Source organism: Denticeps clupeoides, unplaced genomic scaffold (assembly GCF_900700375.1).
Source record: "Denticeps clupeoides unplaced genomic scaffold, fDenClu1.1, whole genome shotgun sequence".
Classification (NCBI taxonomy): Eukaryota; Metazoa; Chordata; class Actinopteri; order Clupeiformes; family Denticipitidae; genus Denticeps; species Denticeps clupeoides.
In genome coordinates this window covers 296,518-317,890 of record NW_021629993.1, presented here as the reverse complement: position 1 = coordinate 317,890, position 21,373 = coordinate 296,518, and the positions used below count along the sequence as shown (strand labels likewise).

Genomic DNA, 21,373 nt, shown 5'->3' with positions numbered 1-21,373 from the left:
TGTCTTTGTCTCTATGTCTGTCTGTCTGTCTCTCTGTATGTCTGTCTCTCTGTATGTCTGTCTCTCTGTATGTCTGTCTCTCTGTCTGTCTGTATGTCTGTCTGTCTCTCTGTCTGTATGTCTGTCTGTCTCTCTGTATGTATGTCTGTCTGTCTCTCTACTTGTTAGGTTGGTTTCTGTGTGGATTTGAGTTCCTTTATCTATCCTCTTTTTTATTTTTTATTCTGCGTCGTCCCCCTCTCTGTCCCCCTCTCTGTCCGTCTGTACTGGGACGTCTGACATGACTGATATTTTCTGCAGGTCTGTAACCATGGCGATGGGTCAGTGCGTATGATACTTAATTTAATCTTCGCGCCCATCTCGCCCCTCCCCCGCGCTGTCCGGCCCACATTCGTCTTTGTTGGGTTTTTAATTCTGCTGCTTTTTGTTGCTTCATGTGTCGTCTGAGTGTGTGTGTGTGTGTGTGTGTGTGTGTGTGTGTGTTTATTCTACTCTGAAATACGCCACCGGACACCAGCTGTGAACAAAATGATCTTCATTTCAGACGATTCCTAGCAACCTGCTCTACACACGCACACACACACACACACTAAACTGTCTGTCCTCAACACTGACAGATTCATGGCGACACTCCACACACACACACACACACACACACACACACACAGAGAGAGAGAGAGAGAGAGAGAGACACTCTAACCTCCGGCAAAATCACTTGTGCTAATTGATGTTTAATTATGTCTTTGGAAGATCAGATGGAGAACATCACACACATGCATGAACACACACACACACACACACACACTCATCTCTGCTGTTTCACCGCGATTATTAATAAAAATGAAACAGCAGAATGGATCCTATGAAATATTTACAGCGCATTTATTGGAGCACGGTGAGAGTTTATGCTGGGAGCATGAGAGGAGCATTAGTGTTCATTACAGCAGCAGACAGCACATCAGTAATGGGGGACGCCGCAGATTTACGTCCAGGAGTCGGAGGTCAGAGGTCTGACCAGGGAGGGGACGTGAGATGCAGCGTGAAATATAAATTCTCCTGACCCGGGTTACACCGCAGATCTTAATACCGCTCATGGCCATGCTCAGATTGTCTGTCCCTCCAGACCTTGGACTTGGCACGGGCACTGGGGTCAGGAAAAGGTCAGGTTCAGGGACAAGATTGGCGGGAAGCCATGAGAATGACCCCTGACCTTTAGAGCCGGGGTCAGTGCAGATAGACTCCCAGGGCAGCGAGTCAGGTCCGTTCTGCCATTGATCAGTTTGATGTGGAGACTCCTGGGCGGCTGCTGATCAATACGCCACGTGTCTGTATCTGCTCAAGACTGTGTGTGTGTGTGTGTGTGTGTGATGTAATGGCACGTGTGTGTGTGTGTTTAGTGTGTGTGTGTGAGACTGAGAGCAGTAATCTGATTCTCTTTAAACACACGATGAAGCACTAACACTCCATAACATGTTGGTCAATAACAATTTAACTGGAGAACTGGAGCTCTACCTGTCTCTACCTCGCTCTCTCCCTCTCTCTCTCTCCCTCTCTTCCTGCCTCTACAATGCTCTCTCTCTCCTGCTCTACCTGTCTGTATGTTCAGTTCAGAGACTTTTATTCAGATGAAGAATAACTGATAAACTACTGTGTGGTTGACCTATTGGATTATACATTGTAGATAAATAGTAGACAGATGTATTGTAGATGTATTGTGTTATACCGCATTGTACATGCATTGTGCACATATTATTTTGTGTTATATTGTACTGTATGGTAGTCGTATTCTAGATGTATTCTGGATGGATTGTAGATGTATAGTAGACGTATTCTGGATGGATTGTAGATGTATAGTAGACGTATTCTGGATGGATTGTAGATGTATAGCTTGTATTATATTGAACTGTATAGTAGACGTATTCTAGATGGATTGTAGATGTATAGTAGACGTATTCTAGATGGATTGTAGATGTATAGTAAACGTATTCTAGATGGATTGTAGATGTATAGTAAACGTATTCTGGATGGATTGTAGATGTATAGTAGACGTATTCTAGATGGATTGTAGATGTATAGTAAACGTATTCTAGATGGATTGTAGATGTATAGTAGACGTATTCTGGATGGATTGTAGATGTATAGTAGACGTATTCTAGATGGATTGTAGATGTATAGTAGACGTATTCTAGATGTATTGTAGATGTATAGTAAACGTATTCTAGATGGATTGTAGATGTATAGTAAACGTATTCTGGATGGATTGTAGATGTATAGTAGACGTATTCTAGATGGATTGTAGATGTATAGTAAACGTATTCTAGATGGATTGTAGATGTATAGTAGACGTATTCTGGATGGATTGTAGATGTATAGTAGACGTATTCTAGATGGATTGTAGATGTATAGTAGACGTATTCTAGATGTATTGTAGATGTATAGTAGACGTATTCTGGATGGATTGTAGATGTATGGTAGACGTATTCTGGATGGATTGTATTAAACTGTATTGTGGATGGATTGTAGATGTATAGTAGACGTATTCTGGATGTATTGTATTAAACTGTATTGTGGATGGATTGTAGATGTATAGTAGACGTATTGTGGATGGATTGTAGATGTATAGTAGACGTATTCTAGATGGATTGTAGATGTATAGTAGACGTATTCTGGATGGATTGTAGATGTATAGTAGACGTATTCTGGATGGATTGTAGATGTATAGTAGACGTATTCTGGATGGATTGTAGATGTATAGTAGACGTATTCTAGATGTATTGTAGATGTATAGTAGACGTATTCTGGATGGATTGTAGATGTATGGTAGACGTATTCTGGATGGATTGTATTAAACTGTATTGTGGATGGATTGTAGATGTATAGTAGACGTATTCTGGATGTATTGTATTAAACTGTATTGTGGATGGATTGTAGCTGTATAGTAGACGTATTGTGGATGGATTGTAGATGTATAGTAGACGTATTCTGGATGGATTGTATTAAACTGTATTGTGGATGGATTGTATGGATGTATTGTTTTGTATTATATTGTTCTGTATAGTACAGGTATTTTAGGTGTATAGTAGATGTATTGTATAGATAGTACTGTACTGTAGACGTATTGTGGATGGATTGTAGATTTATTGTAGATGTATAGCTTATATTATATTGAACTGTATAGTAGACGTATTCTGGATGGATTGTAGATTTATTGTAGATGTATAGCTTATATTATATTGAACTGTATAGTAGACGTATTCTGGATGGATTGTAGATTTATTGTAGATGTATAGTAAACGTATTGTGGATGGATTGTAGATGTATAGTAGATGTATTGTTTTGTATTATATTGTACTGTATAGTACAGGTATTTTAGGTGTATAGTAGATGTATTGTATAGTAATGTACTGTAAACGTATTGTGGGTGGATTGTAGATATTGCTTGTATTATATTGAACTGTATAGTAGACGTATTCTGAATGGATTGTAGATGTATAGTAAACATATTCTGGATGGATTGTAGATTTATTGTAGATGTATAGTAGACATATTCTAGATGTATTGTGGACGTATTGTGTAAGCCTGTCTTGTAGAAGCATGTCTGTCTTGGTTAAGTGTCTGTAGAAATGTAGGTGAATATGAATCCTGGACTCTACTCATCTCTGGATGCCTATAGTCTGATTCACCATAAATTTTTATTCTGTTATTTTCCCCACATCTCCAACACACACTCGGAAAGTCACTCGTTTATTTTCCCCCATTTCTGCTTCCTCTTTGCTCCCCGTTTCTCCTCCTTATACACGTTCTATCACAAATTTAATAGTGGACCCCCAAATGGTTGCCATGTCGACCAGCCAGCGAGCGTGTTGTTATGGCAACCAGTGTATGAAGGACAGACCCCTGATTAGGTCTGGTGTGGCCTGGAGCGAGGGGAGGGTGAATGTAGATCACAGGCAGGGGAGCAGAGGAGAGGAGGACGTGGTACCTGCCGCACGAATGTCAGAACCCGCAACCTCCACCCTCCTGGCCAGCGCCTCTCCATATCCAATCATTTAAAACGCCTCTAATTGCATTAAGAAGGGCTGACAGTGATAAACATGCTGCAATTTACTCGCCTGAAATGACTGCATCGCATGGATGATGGTGTGGGCTGTTTATTACAGTCAGTACGGTATGTGTGTGTGTGTGTGTGTGTGTGTGTGTACAGTTTCTTAACACAGATGAACACGCTGCCTAATTGGCCATTGAGATATTTGTGCGAAATGTAGCCCTCGGGTGGAACCTTGTTCTACAGATGCTGTTCTGTCTCAGTTTATTGGATTGTTCCAAATATTAAATCACGTTTCGGATGTTATATTTCCCGCATTGGCCTCTAATCTTCATCTGGGAATCATGCTAGAACATGTCTTATATATGTAAATAATTTATAGCAAATTGATATAAAGATTCTATTTACACATTTTCTTTAATAATGTTTACTGTACAATGCATTAATATCCATCAGGAGAATATTCACTGATATTTAAGACCAGGTTCTCTGGGATGCTAGAACTGATTTCCATGCATTAATGACTTACTGTACAGTGTTATATGGCCTCATTACACCGTATGTATATTTGTATCCTGTAGGATCTCATTACGGGGCACTTTTCAGTAATCGAGGGAGAAAGATGGATGTGAGGAGATATTAATCTGGGAATGAAGAGCGCGCAGTGACCTCTCTTTCCCTCCAATCGGCCCCCTGAGTATCGAAGGACAGCGGCCACCCCTCATCTGGCCACGCCCGCCGCGACCTTCATCCACCTTCGTCATACGCTGCACCGCACTGAGATACAGCACATGCACACCAGATAACAGTATTATTTATTAAGAGTAAATAATCATCATGAACAGGACTTTCCTTGGGATTAAAATGTAAAAGAATAAATGAATGTGATAGAATTGAAAGCAGCGATTTCATGTGAGAATTGCTGGGTAGAACCCAGATTAGAACAAGAACCCTGAAACAAACAGGACGTTCGTTCTAGACTCAACCGGTTCTAGACTCAACGTTCTGAATGGATCTTCCTAATTCATTCTCCATTCGTAAATGTTCTTACAACTGAGGAAGTGAGGAACACTGGTCTTAGAACCCCAAGATCAGCTGTTCTAATCCATCCAAGCAGAGCTGTTCCCACTGTGGAGATGTGACTGGAGCTGAATCGACGGTGTTCCAGTTCAGTTCTCTTTTTCTGGTTCTGTGGGTCCTTTTGGTTCCGTCCATTTCCCTCGCAGGCAGCTCGGTCGACGCCGGAACAGGATCCGTTTCCTTGACAGCAGGTTCTAAAACCTGCCTGCACTGTTCTGTACTGCAGGTCAGCACATGTGCGCATGGATACACACCTCAGGGCAGAGTGTGAATAATGTGTCTCTGGGGAGCAGCTATATTTTATTCTGAAGGTTCCTCAGGGTCATGTGTCAGGGTTGAGTGTGTGTGTGTGTGTGTGTGTGTGTGTCAGGTGCTCGCGATCTGTGTGAAATAAACACACAGATTTTTTTTTTACATTTATTTTTTGCTGCAGCCTAAATTCCGACCTTTTCCTCGCAACTGAAATGAATAAAGATGTGGGCGTGGCCTGTTAAATGGATATATTCATCTTTTAAATGACCCCACCCATCCCCCTGCACCCCGAAACCCCGACAGAACAATACCAGGCAGCATTTCATATGCCACTGGATAATAATGTCATCAGCAGCCAGAGGTCAGGGGTCGTCCGGCAGCGCTGTGATTGGTTGGGTGCAGAGGTGGGTCGTGCGTGGTTTTAACACGCAGATGCTGCCTGCGTGACGCGTGTATTTACTCTCCCTGCTGCGTGATGAGCGTGTGGCGTGAGTGAGAGGGGTATGTTCTGCACAGTGTGTGTGCGCGGTGAAGAATACACCACAGGGTGTGTGTGTGTGTGTGTGTGTGTGTGTGTTGCCTGCAGGGGTAATTAGTTGGTGTGATAGCAGGTCTGAGTAAATGTGTCGGGGTGATAATTGTATCTGTGTGAAAACAACCCCCTCCAGACGAGCGCCTGCGGGCCACAACACACACACACACACACACACACACACTTTACACATGCAACATGCACACGCTCATTCACTCATTCAGATTAATAAAGATCCATAAAAAATAATAAGGAGCCTGAAATCATCTAAAGGCCACTTTTATTAATACGAGACAGAAAACGCTTATTAAAATATGGAATATGATCATCTGATTGTCCGTGATGTGGAATGTTTTAGAAGGAGAGGTTCTGCAGGGTCAGAGGAAGAACCTCTAACTGATCCTGCAGGATTCTTGAACCCACTGCAGGGAGGTTCTGCTTGTGAACCTGGATCCTTACTCCAATAAATCAAGATGAACACGAGACATGAGTAAATATGAAATGTTCGGTAAAGAACACAAAGTCCAGTGAAGGTTCTGGAGATCAGTGCTCAGTGTTCTATGTAGGTCAGGGTGTGGAACTCTCCCCGCGGCTCCGCGCCGCCGCTGTCGGCTCGGATCTCCCTCAAACTCACACGATTCCACATCTGAACATTCAGCGCAGCTTCTTTTCTAAAAGACGGTTTTAATACCGTCAGCACGTCCATCCGGGTCTGCGGCAGAAGAACGTAACGAAACGAAAACGATTTCTATCGAATATCATCAGTACGATCTTCTGGCTGATGATGAGCGTCGATTCCTGTCGTGCCGTCGACGTCATTCACTCATTTCGACACCAATCGAATAATTTAGTAAAAAAAAAAAAAGCACGTCAGAGAAAAAGCGGTTTTAATATCACCAACAGAACAAATCGCTCACGTTATTACGGTGGGTTTTATCTGTGATAAAGTCATATGTGAATCATTTTAAAAATGACCAGACATTCCAATTCCAACGATAACCATTAATTCACACGCAATTAATAAATAACTAATTTATTAATATGCATACAATACTACTACTGCTGATAATGTGTCGCTTCTGCCTTTCAGAATATTATATTGTTTTGGGGGTCTGTAGTCACGTGTCTGTCCTGGGTGGGGTCCCCAGTGTGCGTGTAGTTCATTCTGATTCTAATGCATTTTTTTTTCCAAATATTTAAGCGAAAAATATATTTTTTATGAATTATAACAACAATGATAACGACAATAATTCCCTTCAACCAATCATGCAGATGTCACGTGCTGTAAATATGTTATTTATAATTTTAGTAGAATTCACAACGATAACATGAATAACTTTGATCATAAAATGAGTGATATGATATAATATCTAGTTTGTATTATTTATGCCTGGCTTGGCTCTACCCACAATCCTCCTGTCCGGCGGCCGCGGTGAACATCAGGGGGCGCTGGCCGAGCGCCTGACCCTCCGAATTTATCAAGCGATGACCAAAAATGCACAAGACATCATCATTTAAATATGAACCATTGTAGATGTTGGTTTTTGTGAATATGTCTCTAGTGTTGACGTCACCACGTTCTTTCTCATAAGAAACAGTACATCATTAAAAACCGGACTTTTTTTGCACAAATGAAATGGTGTTATTTTAAATAAGATGAATATTCGGCCTGAACGTCAACAACAGCCGGGTTATCTTTTTTGTAAAATTTTGTATGAATATAGATTTGTTTGTATTGAACGTCATTTGTCGAAATCGTCTGTTTTATTATAAAAGAATGATTTAATATCAAAACATATTTTTATATTCAGAGTCACATTTAAGCTTATAACAGCCTCATGTCGGCGTACACACACGTTACTAATATTTCATTTTAGTGAAATATTAGAACCTAACATTAAAACCTCCTCCACAGTGTAGACAACAGAGATACTGCAAAAGCAGGGCAGGTTTGAATTTTACTACTACAAATGACAATGAACCAAAACAGTGACATATAACATCACATATAAATAACTGTGAAGTATAACATCACATATTAATAACAATAACAGTGACATATAACATCACGTTGAATTAACAGTGAATTATAACATCACATATAAATAACAGTGAAGTATAACATCACATATTAATAACAATAACAGTGACGTATAACATCACATATAAATAACAGTGACATATAACATCACATAGAATTAACAGTGAATTATAACATCACATAAATAACAGTGAAGTATAACATCACATATTAATAACAATAACAGTGACGTATAACATCACATATAAATAACAGTGACATATAACATCACATAGAATTAACAGTGAATTATAACATCACATAAATAACAGTGAAGTATAACATCACATATTAATAACAATAACAGTGACGTATAACATCACATATAAATAACAGTGACATATAACATCACATAGAATTAACAGTGAATTATAACATCACATAAATAACAGTGAAGTATAACATCACATATTAATAACAATAACAGTGATGTATAACATCACATATAAATAACAGTGAAGTATAACATCACATATTAATAACAATAGCAGTGACATAACATCACGTAGAATTAACAGTGAATTAATAACAGTGACGTATAACATTACATATAAATAACAGTGACATATAACATCACGTAGAATTAACAGTGAATTATAACATCACATATAAGTAACAATAACAGTGACGTATAACATCACGTATCCATACGTTTACATGATATCACGTCTCCATTCTCTCTGAATTCTTCACCACCACATGTAAGGATCTTGATATTTTTGCGCATATTTATAAAACCTTTTTGTGTGAATTTTTTCGACCTTTAACCCTCACCAGAACCCTCCACTTAGAACCCCAATGTATCTTTTAATGTTATTATGTATCTTTTAATGTTTTATTACATAATAATAATAATAAGAGAAGAAAACACGGCGACATCGCGGCACCTTCAGCTCTCGGGTTAAAATTCATAATTCCATCAGACTCCCCACCTCTCCTCCTCCTCCTCCTCCTTCTTCCTCCTCCTCCTCCTCCTCCTCCTCCTCCCTCTCTCTCATTGATCGGAGGGATAATTAGCGCTTCCCGTCGTGCCTGGGTAATGAGGCACATGCGCAGTGCATTAATTCCAGCCATTTTTTTCGCAGGGAACTAATTAGCAGGAATAAAGAAGCGGAGAGTTTGTTCCTCGCCGCTCGGCGGACCGCGCTCACCTCCTCCCCGCCGCCGCCGCCGCCAGAAGCCGGAGAAGCTCCGCGGGACGCGGCGCCGCGATACCGGGGATTTACCGCGACGGAGGGCGACACGGAGGCGACATGACGGCGGCGCGGTGACCGGAGCGGCGCGACGCGGCGATGGGATCCGCTCACCGGGGCGCGGAGATCGGCTTACGGAGCGGCCGCCGAGCATGTGAGTCTCCCGGGGACGCGGGTCCGGCGCGGTTCCGCGGTTCGCACCGCCGGCCGGAGCGGCGGGAGCCGCGGAGCAGCGCGGCCGGGGACGAGGCGCCCTGCCGCCGCCGCGGAGTTCCCCGCCGTCCGCTGGTCGCGCTGCAACTTTCCGCGGCCGCGGATCACGTGTCTGCGGGGCTCCGGAGGGTCTGGTCCTGGTTCTGGTCCTGGTTCTGGTTCTGGTCCTGGTCCTGGTCCTGGTCCTGCTGAAATATGATCCGCGTTTATTCCGCGAAGTCACAGGCGCTGTGTGTGTGTGTGTGTGATTTAGACAATATTTACACATACAGACACATTTCTGTCTCTCTTGGTGTCTGTCTGTTGTCCAGAGGTTCTCTAATAAAGGACCTAAATAAAAAAATATATACACACACATTTTTATTATATATATATATGTGGATGTATGTATGCGTGTATATATATATGTGTGTGTGTGTCTGTGTGTGTGTTTGCGCGTGTGTCCATACATAATAATACAGAAACATACATAACTATGAGGTGTGTAAAGCAGCTGAAGCGGCGTTTTCCGCTGGAAAGGTTGTGTGTTGGTCCGGGTCGGCTGCTTTAGGCAGAAGGCCGCATCATGAAGGCATTAGCTACAGGCCAGTGATGGAGAATGTGGGGTCAAAGAGGCACGGCGAGAGGGCAGAGGTCGGGCGGCGGAGTGAAAAGGGAGAGCTGGGCCGGGGACGGTGGGGGTGGGGTCGGGGTCGGAGGGGATCGGTTGAACCCATGAGCCTTTGCTCTTCTCTCTGGCGACCGACCGGCGGTGTTTACTGGTCACTCCGCCTCTTATCACTGCGCTGGAACCATTCAAATGATATTCAAATACACACAACGCCTGTCTGTGGGACGGAACCCAAACAAGCCCGTTAAAGTGCTGTGTGTGTGTGTGTGTGTGTGTGGTGTTTGTTGTGTTCTGCATAAGGATTAAAAGAGTGAAACAAAACATTTATATTTTATTAGTCAATAATTTATTTATTAACCTAAACATTTATCTGATGTATTTTATGTGGAAAACAGAGTAATAATTACAAATGATAATTTTTTTGTTAGAAATATTGTAAAATTGTACACGCACATTGCAGCACATATCAGAGCAGTGTGTGTGTGTGTGTGTGTGTGTGTGTTGTACAGATGTCTGGTCTGTTTTGCCGCTCACCCTTCTGTCTTCTGCTCTCTGCTTATCATCACAATGGTACGGAGTCCTACACACACACACACACACACACACACACACACACACACACACACACACAGATCAGTCACTCAAGACCTCCTTGTGCAATACGTTAATCTCAGGAACAAAGACAGGAGCCCTGGCTTGTGACATTAGTCCCTCTCTCTCTCTCTTTCTCTCGCTCGCCCGCTGTATCGGTGGACGTGTTTGTTGTGGAGGAACGGCGGAGGAACGGTCGCCATTTAAAAAAGACGGGATTCACACGTTCATGTTCCTGATATCGAACTTTTAAAATGTCTAAAGTAGAATTGTGTGTGTGTGTGTGTGAGTGTGTTTAAACGAGGGGAGAATTCAGCCCGCTTCCACGTCAGAGAGAAAATAGAACCTGCAGCTGTAAATATGCTTCTGAGAGGAATATTATTGCCCTGAATGAACAGAGAGCTTGTAGGAAGTACAATCGGAGGCCATTTTCCTTGGTGTGTGTGTGTGTGTGTGTGTGAGAGAGAGTGTGTGTTCTCTTCTATAACAATAGCCTGAAGGGTCTCTGGTGCAGGAGGGAGTCTCCAGATTTAACCCCTTCAGCGGCTCCCCTGCCTCGTCCCGAGACTCCGGTTTAAATAAATATTGAACCAGTGCGCCGCGGTGCTGAGGAGAGAGAGCCTGGTCTAACTGGGGAATAACCGGTTAACACACACACACACACACACACACACACACACACAGGCAGCTCCACACCTTCATCCTCTGGAGGTGTCCTGCTGTGTAGACGGGCGGCGGCTCTGGCCAGCTGTCCACCTGTAAAACTCTGGAGATAAAAAATGTGCGTTTTCAATAAGAAACCGTATTTCGTACTGATGTGTGATGCGGTGACGAGTTCAGAAACGAATCTGTTTCATATCCACCTCCCTGTCGGCGTTTGGTAAGCCTACTAAAGACTCGTTTAGTGTGGAAAACCCACTCGTCTTCCACTAGCCGAAATCAATAAACTGGATCACAGACAATCTCCTCTTTATCCACGTGTGTGTGTGAGTGTGTGTGTGTGTGTGTATGTGTGTAATGTCCTGCTTTAAAGTTTCTGTGCTTTGAGGGATATTTAGGATTCAGCCGGATCTTCTCACCGGGGATTAATGGCCACATGATGGAAGGAGATGTTACCGGTTCTTCAGAACGAATAAACCCGACTGAGAACCCTGAGGTTCCACCTCCATGTTCCGTGGAAGCCAGCACCTACACCTCATCCTGACGGTGTATTCTCTATTTAACATTATTATTGCTCTTGTGACTCCAGCCGTTAATGCAGAAATCAGTTTTATTCTAATAAATAAGTATAATTTACCCGTTTCATTGCACACATGACAGAATAATAGGTTTTGGGTTCAGTTCTGACAGTTTTTTGTGAACGCGAATATGAATCATGAAAGCCTCTAACTTCATGTAATAATATATATTCTATAACAGAAAAAAATGACAAATTATTTCTAACTTATTAGAAAAAATGGAGGGGGGTGTGTTTGTTAAACACAAAGTGGCAGAATGAATGAAAATGAAGTGGTGCGGTCCGGAGCGGGCAGGGCGGGAGGTAACAGGCCCCGCCCCCTCGCGTATTTGTAGGTTCATATCATGTTGCGTGGAGGCCGGGGTGGAGATTGGTTCTGGGGGCTTTAAGGGGTGCGGCAGATGGTCACTCTCCCACAGATGCGGGTTTAATGTACTGCCTGACCCGGTGAACTCGAGGGTCGCGGTGAAAATAATCAACCAATCAGCTGTCACTGACCTGATGACTCAGTGGCTGCCTCTCTGTGTGTGTGTGTGTGTGTGTGTGTGTGTGTGTGTGTGTGTGTGTGGTGAGGGTCAGATCCAAATTAATCAGACGGCGCAGACAGGTCATTCTGGAAGATCTGTCTCCGCCGCCCAGGCTCAAGTGGGACACACTTATAGCCACAGGCCGGTGTCACTTCCTGTTTTCCAGAGTTGGACAGGAAAGTACGTCCGTGTATCACTTTTTCCTGCCCACAGATCATGGTGTCCACTCCCACGTTAGTGTGTGTGTGTGTGTGTGTGTGTGTGCGGAATTATACTCATGTTGGCTTGATAAACTGTGACTCTGCTCATTTATACCTGCCAGAAGACCATGTGATGCAAATGAACCTCTTAATGAATCCTCTAATTAAGACCAATATGCAGACGAGGGGAGAGAAACTTGGAAAAATTCCAAACTGGTTTGTCTCCAGGACTGGAAGTCAGGATTAAATGTGAACCCAGCGGGGCTTAGTGTCATGTTAATTGTGCATTAGCAGTGGTCATTAGTGAAGGCTTACTTGTTGACAACCTGCAGCTCTGGGCTGCAACAAGAGGAGGGTCTGGATTTGGATGGTTCTGCTGGAGAACATGGTACTTTTTTTTTTATTTTGGATGGTTCTGTTGGAGGACATGGTGCTTTGTGTTTGGATGGTTCTGTTGGAGGACGTAGTGCTATGTGTTTGGGTTTGGATGGTTCTGCTGGAGGACATGGTGCTTTGTGTTTGGTTTTGGATGGTTCTGCTGGAGGACGCGGTACTTTATGCAATGTTTGGATGGTTCTGCTGGTAGACATGGTGCTTGATGCAACGTTGGAATGGTTCTGTGGAAGATGTGTTAGTTGAATAGTTGTTTGGATGGTTCTGCTGGAGAACATGGTACTTTTTTTATTTTGGATGGTTCTGTTGGAGGACATAGTGCTATGTGTTTGGGTTTGATTGGTTCTGCTGGAGGACGTGGTACTTGATGCGATGTTTGGATGGTTCTGCTGGAGGACGTGGTGCTTTGTGTTTGGTTTTTGGATGGTTCTGCTGGAGGATGCGGTACTTTATGCAATGTTTGGATGGTTCTGCTGGTAGACATGGTGCTTGATGCAACGTTGGAATGGTTCTGTGGAAGATGTGTTACTTGAATAGTTGTTTGGATGGTTCTGCTGGAGAACATGGTACTTTTTTTATTTTGGATGGTTCTGTTGGAGGACATAGTGCTATGTGTTTGGGTTTGATTGGTTCTGCTGGAGGACGTGGTACTTGATGCGATGTTTGGATGGTTCTGCTGGAGGACGTGGTGCTTTGTGTTTGGTTTTTGGATGGTTCTGCTGGAGGATGCGGTACTTTATGCAATGTTTGGATGGTTCTGCTGGTAGACATGGTGCTTGATGCAACGTTGGAATGGTTCTGTGGAAGATGTGTTACTTGAATGGTTGTTTGAATGGTTCTGCTGGAGAACATGGTGCTTCTTTTTTATTTTGGATGGTTCTGTTGGAGGACGTAGTGCTATGTGTTTGGGTTTGATTGGTTCTGCTGGAGGACGTGGTACTTGATGCGATGTTTGGATGGTTCTGCTGGAGGACGTGGTGCTTTGTGTTTGGTTTTTGGATGGTTCTGCTGGAGGACGTGGTGCTTTGTGTTTGGTTTTTGGATGGTTCTGCTGGAGGATGCGGTACTTGATGCGATGTTTGGACGGTTCTGCTGGAGGACGTCGTGCTTTGTGTTTGGTTTTTGGATGGTTCTGCTGGAGGACGCGGTACTTGGTACTTGCTGTGGGCTTTGGAAGTGGTGATTTAATGGTTGGGTTTTGGGTCAGTGTTTGGGCTCCTGCACGCTATTTGTGGGGCTCCAAAGGGGCCCGGCACATGAAAGGGTGAGATGAAAGGCGGGTGGAGAGATCATCCACGGAACGGACAGCTGAACAAACATGGAGTGCCGAGCCGTAGAGCGAGGCAGAACGTGGGCGGGGGGGCGAAGAAAAGCACATTATGTAAATGATTATCAGGCCTTTCCCCCACGCTGAGAGACGGGCTGAATACAGCTGGGCCGCCGCTCGCTCGCTCGCGGTTCCGCCGTTCCTCCCGGCTTTTTACGGAAGGAAGTCGACCAAACTGAGTCCTCACACTCACGCGCGAGTAAATCTGTGTGAGAGGTGAGAGGTGTCAGGTTTCACGTGTGTGTGCTCTCAGTGTTCTCCAGCGCTTATCTGGTATCGGTGGCTGTGGACTGACGTTGTGTGATCTGCACAGGCTTTCTCTCCATGCTGTGTGTGTGTGTGTGTGTGTGTGTGTGTGTTTCGTCTGCACGTACATTCCTACTTTAAGGAAGGCATTTACACTCACATTCTCTCTCTCAAACACACTCCCACACTCACACACTCGCTCTCGCTCTGCATCTGTTGCTGTGTTGGAATCCGCAGCCAAAACGCCGGAGAGGAACATGTGGGTTTGTGGTTCTGATGTTACAACATACAATTCTGTACGACAAATGATTTATGCATTAAAAGACACACACAGCCAGACATATTACATATTCAGCATCTTTGTAGGCGAAGTAATATATGCTCTCAGACTGAGCTTATTTAAAGCGTCTCTCTGGGGACGCGTGTGTGTGTGTGTGTGTGTGTGTTTTTGATGTTACCTTCTGGGATGTTACTTTGTGTCTCTTGTTTATTTCGGTTTGAGTCTTTTTTTTATTTTAAAACATAAAGAAACACACACACACATTTTCAGAAAAACTGAAACACAAATGTCTTACATCAACACACACACACACACACACACACACACACCCGTGTGCATGCGGGTGCTAATTGGTAGGAAATGGGGTCTTCCTGCTGAGATCTCCCCTGATCACTATCCCCCCTTAGAGATGAGTAATTAACACACCACTAATGAGCTGTCTGTAATTACATACACACAATGCAAACGCTCACACACACACACACCTCGGCGTATTAATTGCACACCTACACACACACACACAATGCACACATATATAATAAGTTGTGTGCACGCTCGCCTCAGAGCGTCTCTCCCTCTGTCTTCTCCTCCGGCTGCTGTCCTGTGTCTCGTGACCTCTCCGCCTCTGGGGTCGCCGGGGGCGACCATCGTGAGGAGCGTGATTGGCCTGTACAGTAGAAGGGCCCTCGGCCTCAGATGACCCTGCGTTTGGACGCGCTGCGACGGGCTGTTTAAGCGCTAATCGCTGAGCGGCGCCTCATCTGTGCACTGCGTTCAGTTCCGAGTCTGCTAATCCTCGCCCGAGGACAAGTGTGTGTGTGTGTGTGTGGGTTTCCAATCACTGAACAACTTCCTGTGTGCCACATCACAGCATTTCTCGGTATCAGTAGCTCCAGTCGGTCATAGATTCCTGTAAGTTGTTTCGCTTTCCACTATTGATTTTCCCAGAAGAGCCTAATGCTGCCTGCAGCCGCCCGTCTCCACGACGCGTGCAGGTCAGCCGGGGCGGGGTCTTCACAGTTAACCCCTGCCGCTGGTGCCATGGTTCCCGTTCCTCGTCTGGAACAGGCAGGCCGTTGTACTGACGGTTGCACCAGGATATGAATGAATATGCAAATGTGGCAACATGTACCTGCATTGGGAGCCTCACGTCCACACGGGCGTTCAGCAGCAGCGTTCGGTCGGCTACGCGCTCAGGTGGCGTCCAAGAAATGCTGCATGCAACGCGTTCTGCCGAAACCACGTCACGCGACAGTACGCCGTTCAGATGGCGTTCGTTTCGATCGTCCGGAGCGCCGTTGTACTCAGATCAGGACCAATTTTTAACCAGAAAATCCATTAAGTTCTGCGCTGCATCCATGCAGAATTGTCCACGTCTGCACCGCAATTATGAGACTCGTTTCAACACCCTTAGTGGGAGGAGCCATGTGTCGTTTTAAATAAAAATATTATTCTTTCTGGTGAGCCGCTATGATGGACTAATCTCTCCTGGCCTCTCTGTCTCTCTGCAGGTCAGGGTGTGCTGGTTGTGAAGTGTTTGTGTGAGGATGGAGTTCTGTGACTCAGGCACAGACCACGAGCCGCCTCAGACCCAGCCGCCCTGGAAGGTTCCGCACTCTGGCCTGTTCCTGCTGCCCAGGGACCAGACCCTCTCGCTGGGCTCGCTGTCGAGAGAGAAGCCCCTCCGGAGGAGAGCGGAGGAGGTGGAGCGGAATGGCAGGATGAATGGGGTGGAGGAGGCGGAGTTTGGCGAATGTGCAGAAGGAGCAACAGTAAGTGAGTCTGAGGAGGAGGAGGACTTTATTGTGGAGGATGAAGATGGTGAAGACTCTGACATGGAGGCTCTGGTTGGTGAGATTGTGTATCGGCTGGATGGATCGGCCTTTGTGGTGGAGAACGCCAGTCAACTGACCCCAACAGAGGTGGAGCAGGGAGAGGGACGGTCTGTTCCAACTCAGACCCCACCCACCCTGCGTACCTGCCACATCGCGGCATCACTGGCTCCGTGGCTCCGCCCCCCAAACCAAGCCAAACCCCACCCCATCCTGCACAGTTTCCGTGTGTTCCGTCTGAGTCACCATGATGACAGCCCTGCTCCGGCATCAGCGTCGTCCCACGTATCCAAAGATGAGTTTTCCAATGAGGCCACGGATGTTGCCAGGGAAGAGACTCGGTCGTTGCCGGGTCGTCCCGTTCTGATGTGCTTCCTGTGCCACCTGTCGTTTGGCCACGCCCATGCATTTGCCTCACATGCAGGCCAGCAGCATGCAGTGACCCTGAGTGATGAGGAGCGGCTTCTGATCATGGTCAAAAACACCTCCGCCATAATCCAGCCTGTTGGACCCGGCAAACAGCCCCTCCTCGGCTTCCTGGAACCAAAAACTAGCAACCACACCCACTACCCAGCATCCCAGCCTGCCAAAGACCCCCAAAACCTGCTGCTTGTGCCAAGGAGGGAAGAGAGGGAAGGGGAGGGAGAGACTGGAGGAGCGAAGGGACTCCTGACCTGGAATGAAGAGGGGGATCACGAAGACGAGGAAGAGGAGGAGGCACTGCTGTCGGACCTGGACGAGGTCGAGGCGTTGGGGCGCGCCAGCTTTAGCAGCATCAGCAGTAGTGAGGTAGGGATGGGGGCAGCGCCACTCACAAACCAAAGCAAAGTTGTTTCCAAATCTCCAGCCTCGGCCCGGACCTCCGGCCTGCCCCCCTCCACAGCGGCACGCAGCTTTACCCCCGACACCAAACCCGCCAGCGCCGACCTCACCAGCTTTAACTGCCCGTGCCCCGCCCTCCCTGACACCGCTAAGGACGATGGGACCGCGGGGTCACCCGCCTCCGTGCCCACAGACGAATGTGCCAATATAGAGAGTGCCAACGCAAAACGACCAAACAGCTGCCCTGCCGGGCGAGGGACCGGCGGCGTCTCCCGGCAAGACGACAGACCCGACCAGCAGCAGCAGCAGCAGCCCAGGACCTCCCCTGGGGGGCAGCTGGACCTTCTGTCTGCTCCTACTGCTGGTGGCAGTTTGGCGGACTTCTCTGCCAGTGTTGGCGCCGGGAGCGATGGCGCCCAGAACTCGCCCTACGCTCTTGGGGGCTACCTGACCCCCACACACTCACGCAACTCATGCAAGACCCTGAAATGTCCCAAATGCAACTGGCACTACAAGTACCAGCAGACCCTGGAGGCACACATGAAGGAGAAGCACCCTGAGGTGGACGGGGGACACTGCCCGTACTGCACCAGCGGACAGAGCCACCCGAGGCTGGCGCGCGGCGAGACCTACACGTGCGGCTACAAGCCCTTCCGCTGCCAGGTGTGCCAGTACTCCACCACCACCAAGGGCAACCTGAGCATCCACATGCAGTCAGACAAGCACCTGCACAACATGCAGAGCCTGCAGAACGGTGGAGAGCAGGCGTACGGGCACGCGCACACTGCCCGGGGACGGGCCGGGGTACCGGCAGCACGCGCCCACGGGCGGGGGCGCGGCGGCGCCCTGCCCGGTCCAGCCCAACGCCCTGCACCCGCCGCCGCCGCCGCACGCGCACTCGCAGCCGCACGCCAGCCAGGCCGCCCCGCAGGTGGCGGGCACCTGCAGCTCGCCGTCCCCGGCCAAGCCGAGGCCATGCTCCAGCTGGCGCTGCGAGGTGTGCGACTACGAGACCAACGTCGCCCGCAACCTGCGCATCCACATGACCAGCGAGAAGCACACGCACAACATGCTGCTGCTGCAGCAGAACCTGGCGCAGATGCAGCAGCACCGGGCGGGCGTGAGGCTGGCGCTCGGGGGCGCCGTGCCGCCCGTCCTCTCCGAGAAGGACTTGTATCAGTTCTACCTGTCGCAGGCGTGCACCCTGAAGACGGACCCGCTGGCTCCGGACGCGCAGTTCCTGACGTCCCTCGCCGAACCGGACGGCTCGTCCCTGCGCCGCCTCGGCCCTCGCGAAGGCCACCTCGCGGCGGCCAAGCATCTGTTCCAGTGCGGCGTCTGCGGGACCTTCTCCTGCGACGCTCTGGACGCGCTGGCCCGTCACCTGGCCACCCAGCGCGTGCTGCCCGAGGCGGCGTGGCGCAGGACCGTGGGCGAGTCTCACCACTGCCGGCTGTGCCAGTACACCACGCCCCTGCGGGCCAACTTCCAGCTGCACTGCCAGACAGACAAACACCTCCTGCGCCACCAGCTGGCGGCACACCTGCGCGACGGGCAACTCCATCGCCAGCGGCTCCGTCAGGACGAGGAGGAGGAGGACGGCGAGGAGGATGAAGAGTGGTGGCTGAAGTGCGTCGCCGCCAGCAACCCGGTGCAGCTGATGTGCAACGCTTGTAACTGTGAAGTGACGAGTCTGGAGAAACTGAAGCTGCACGTGACGAGCTTGCGTCATGAAGCCAGCATCCGACTCTACCAGGTAGGTGTTTTAAAACAGTTCATCGTGAAGTGGAGTGATACACAGCAGTGAAATTTGTCCTCTGCATTTAACCCATCACCCTGTGTGAGCATTGGGCACCATGACAGGCGCCCGGGGGGTAGTGTGTGGGGACGGCGCTTTGTGGCACCTCAGTGGCACCCTGGCAGATCGGGATTGGAACCGGCAACCTTCTGATTATGGGGGCTTCTTCCTTAACCGCTAGGCCACCACGGCCCCATGATCATGCAGGTTTAGAAGCTAGAAGTTAGTAGCCCACCTTGTCTTGCAGCGTCAGTGTTCAGTTTTTGTCATTGCGATACACAGCACACGGTGACACGGTGAAACGTGTCCTCTGTATTTAACCATCACCCTTGGTGAGCAGTGGGCACCATGACAGGCGCGTGTGGGGACGGGACCTTCATCAAGGGGACCTCAGTGGCACCTTGGCGGTTCTGATTACGCTTCCTTACCAGCTAGGCCACCACTGCGCAAAAACCGTCCAGGTTGGACACGGTGTGACAAGCAGGAAGTGTAACGTAGTACCAGGACAACATCGTGCTGCTGGCGACCCAGGAGAGGTGCTGGTGGACACTCCAGCCCCTGGTCTGAGAGGCCTACACGCTGGCCAGTAATGGAGATTGATTGGAGTCTGCTAATGTGCTCCATTATCCCGGCACGTCCGTAATGCGTTTAGACCGCAGCTGGCCAGACGGAGCGGGCGAGGTCTCTGTAGGTGGCGGGTAACAGCTGCTTCAGCCCATTCCTCACCAGCGGTGGACACCAATCACCTTTTTATAGCCAAACCAGTAAAAGGCAGCTGTTTAGTTTCCGGTGCTGCTGTGTGTGGACCCGCTGGTGCCAGAGGTCACGCGCCCAATCCTGGACTGCTCATGATCTGAGGTTTTTCCTCTCTGGACGTTGATTAGACCCGATTCCTGCGTAGATGGAACCTTCTCCAAGTCGCTGGTGGGACGAGGGTCTGGTGTCACAGCAGCGTTACCCCGATCATCCCAACCCCTGAAACGGATCCATTTCATCTATTCTTTGGTGAAATGAAGAATAAAATATTAATGTTGAGCTCAAAGTAGTTTTTTTGTCATTGTAGGGACACAACAAAAATGTTGTGCGCTCATAACCGGGTTCCATTTCGGACAAAAACAAAATTCTATATGAATTTTATGGTGAACCGGTGGTTGACTGTATGGGGGTGCAGTACAGCGAAAGGCCCGGCACCATCGATCTTACAGCGTGTAAGATCGATGGTGCCGGGCGGGAGGAGGAGATGGTGAAAGGCTGCATGTGTGTATGTGGTTGTGGGTGTTCGGTCCGTCACCGCCTCTCGTCCCTCAGTATCTGCAGCAGATCTCCGGGGACGAGGACGACGGGGACGGCCGCGAGTTCGTCTGCCTGCTGTGTGACCACTCCGCCCGGTCCGGCCTCGCTCTGGTGCAGCACTCCCATTCGCTCGGCCACCAGCAGAGGACGGGGCTCCACCAGCTCCAGCGAATCCAGAAGGACCTTCAGGAGGAGGAGGAGGAGTTTACTGATATATTCACCATCAGGAAGCTCCTCACCAAAGACACAGGTGAGGAAATGAGGCTGTTGGAAGTGTTTTTTTGAGTAATGTTTTAAATTCCTGGCATGGTGCAGCTGGCATGGTGCAGCTGGCATGGTGTCGCTCGGGTAACGTTTACCTCCTGGGATGTCCATGCTGCGTTGGACAGTGTTTTGTCCAGAGTGGGAGGAGGAGAGAGGCGGTGAGGATTTGGAACACAGACTCTCCGAACTGGAGTTATCTGTGGAATGTTCCATCTCTCTTCTTAAAATGCAGAACTTCTCGGAATGGGAGATGGAAAAGGGAGGGAGGGACTGAGGGTTTATGGGTAGGAGGCGAGGGGGTGGGGCCGGTCTGCATGCACCAGCGTTTCCAGCGTGTGTATGTGTGTGTGTGTATGCGTGTGTGTGTGTCTGTGGGTGTGTATGCGTGAGTGTGTGTGTCTGTGGGTGTGTGCGTGCGTGCGTGTGTGCATGCGTGTGTGTGTGTCTGTGGGTGTGTATGCGTGTGTGTGTACGTGTGTGTGTCTGTGGTGTGTGTGTGTGTATGTGTGCGTGTGGTGTGTGCGTGCGTGTGTGTGGGTGTGTGTGTGCGTGCGTGTG

General features: G+C 47.9%; 1 protein-coding gene across 1 annotated transcript in view; it reads left to right on the top strand.

Annotated features, from left to right (window-relative positions):
- Positions 1 to 21,373, top strand: part of LOC114779534 (zinc finger homeobox protein 3-like) — a 42,068-nt gene that overhangs the window by 4,298 nt on the left and 16,397 nt on the right. Inside the window, exons 2-5 of the mRNA XM_028967424.1 lie at positions 9,075 to 9,336; positions 16,318 to 18,241; positions 18,285 to 19,216; positions 20,567 to 20,801. Coding sequence (XP_028823257.1) covers positions 16,354 to 18,241; positions 18,285 to 19,216; positions 20,567 to 20,801 — 3,055 coding nt within the window. The 5' untranslated portion in view covers positions 9,075 to 9,336; positions 16,318 to 16,353. The remainder of the gene's footprint in view (positions 1 to 9,074; positions 9,337 to 16,317; positions 18,242 to 18,284; positions 19,217 to 20,566; positions 20,802 to 21,373) is intronic.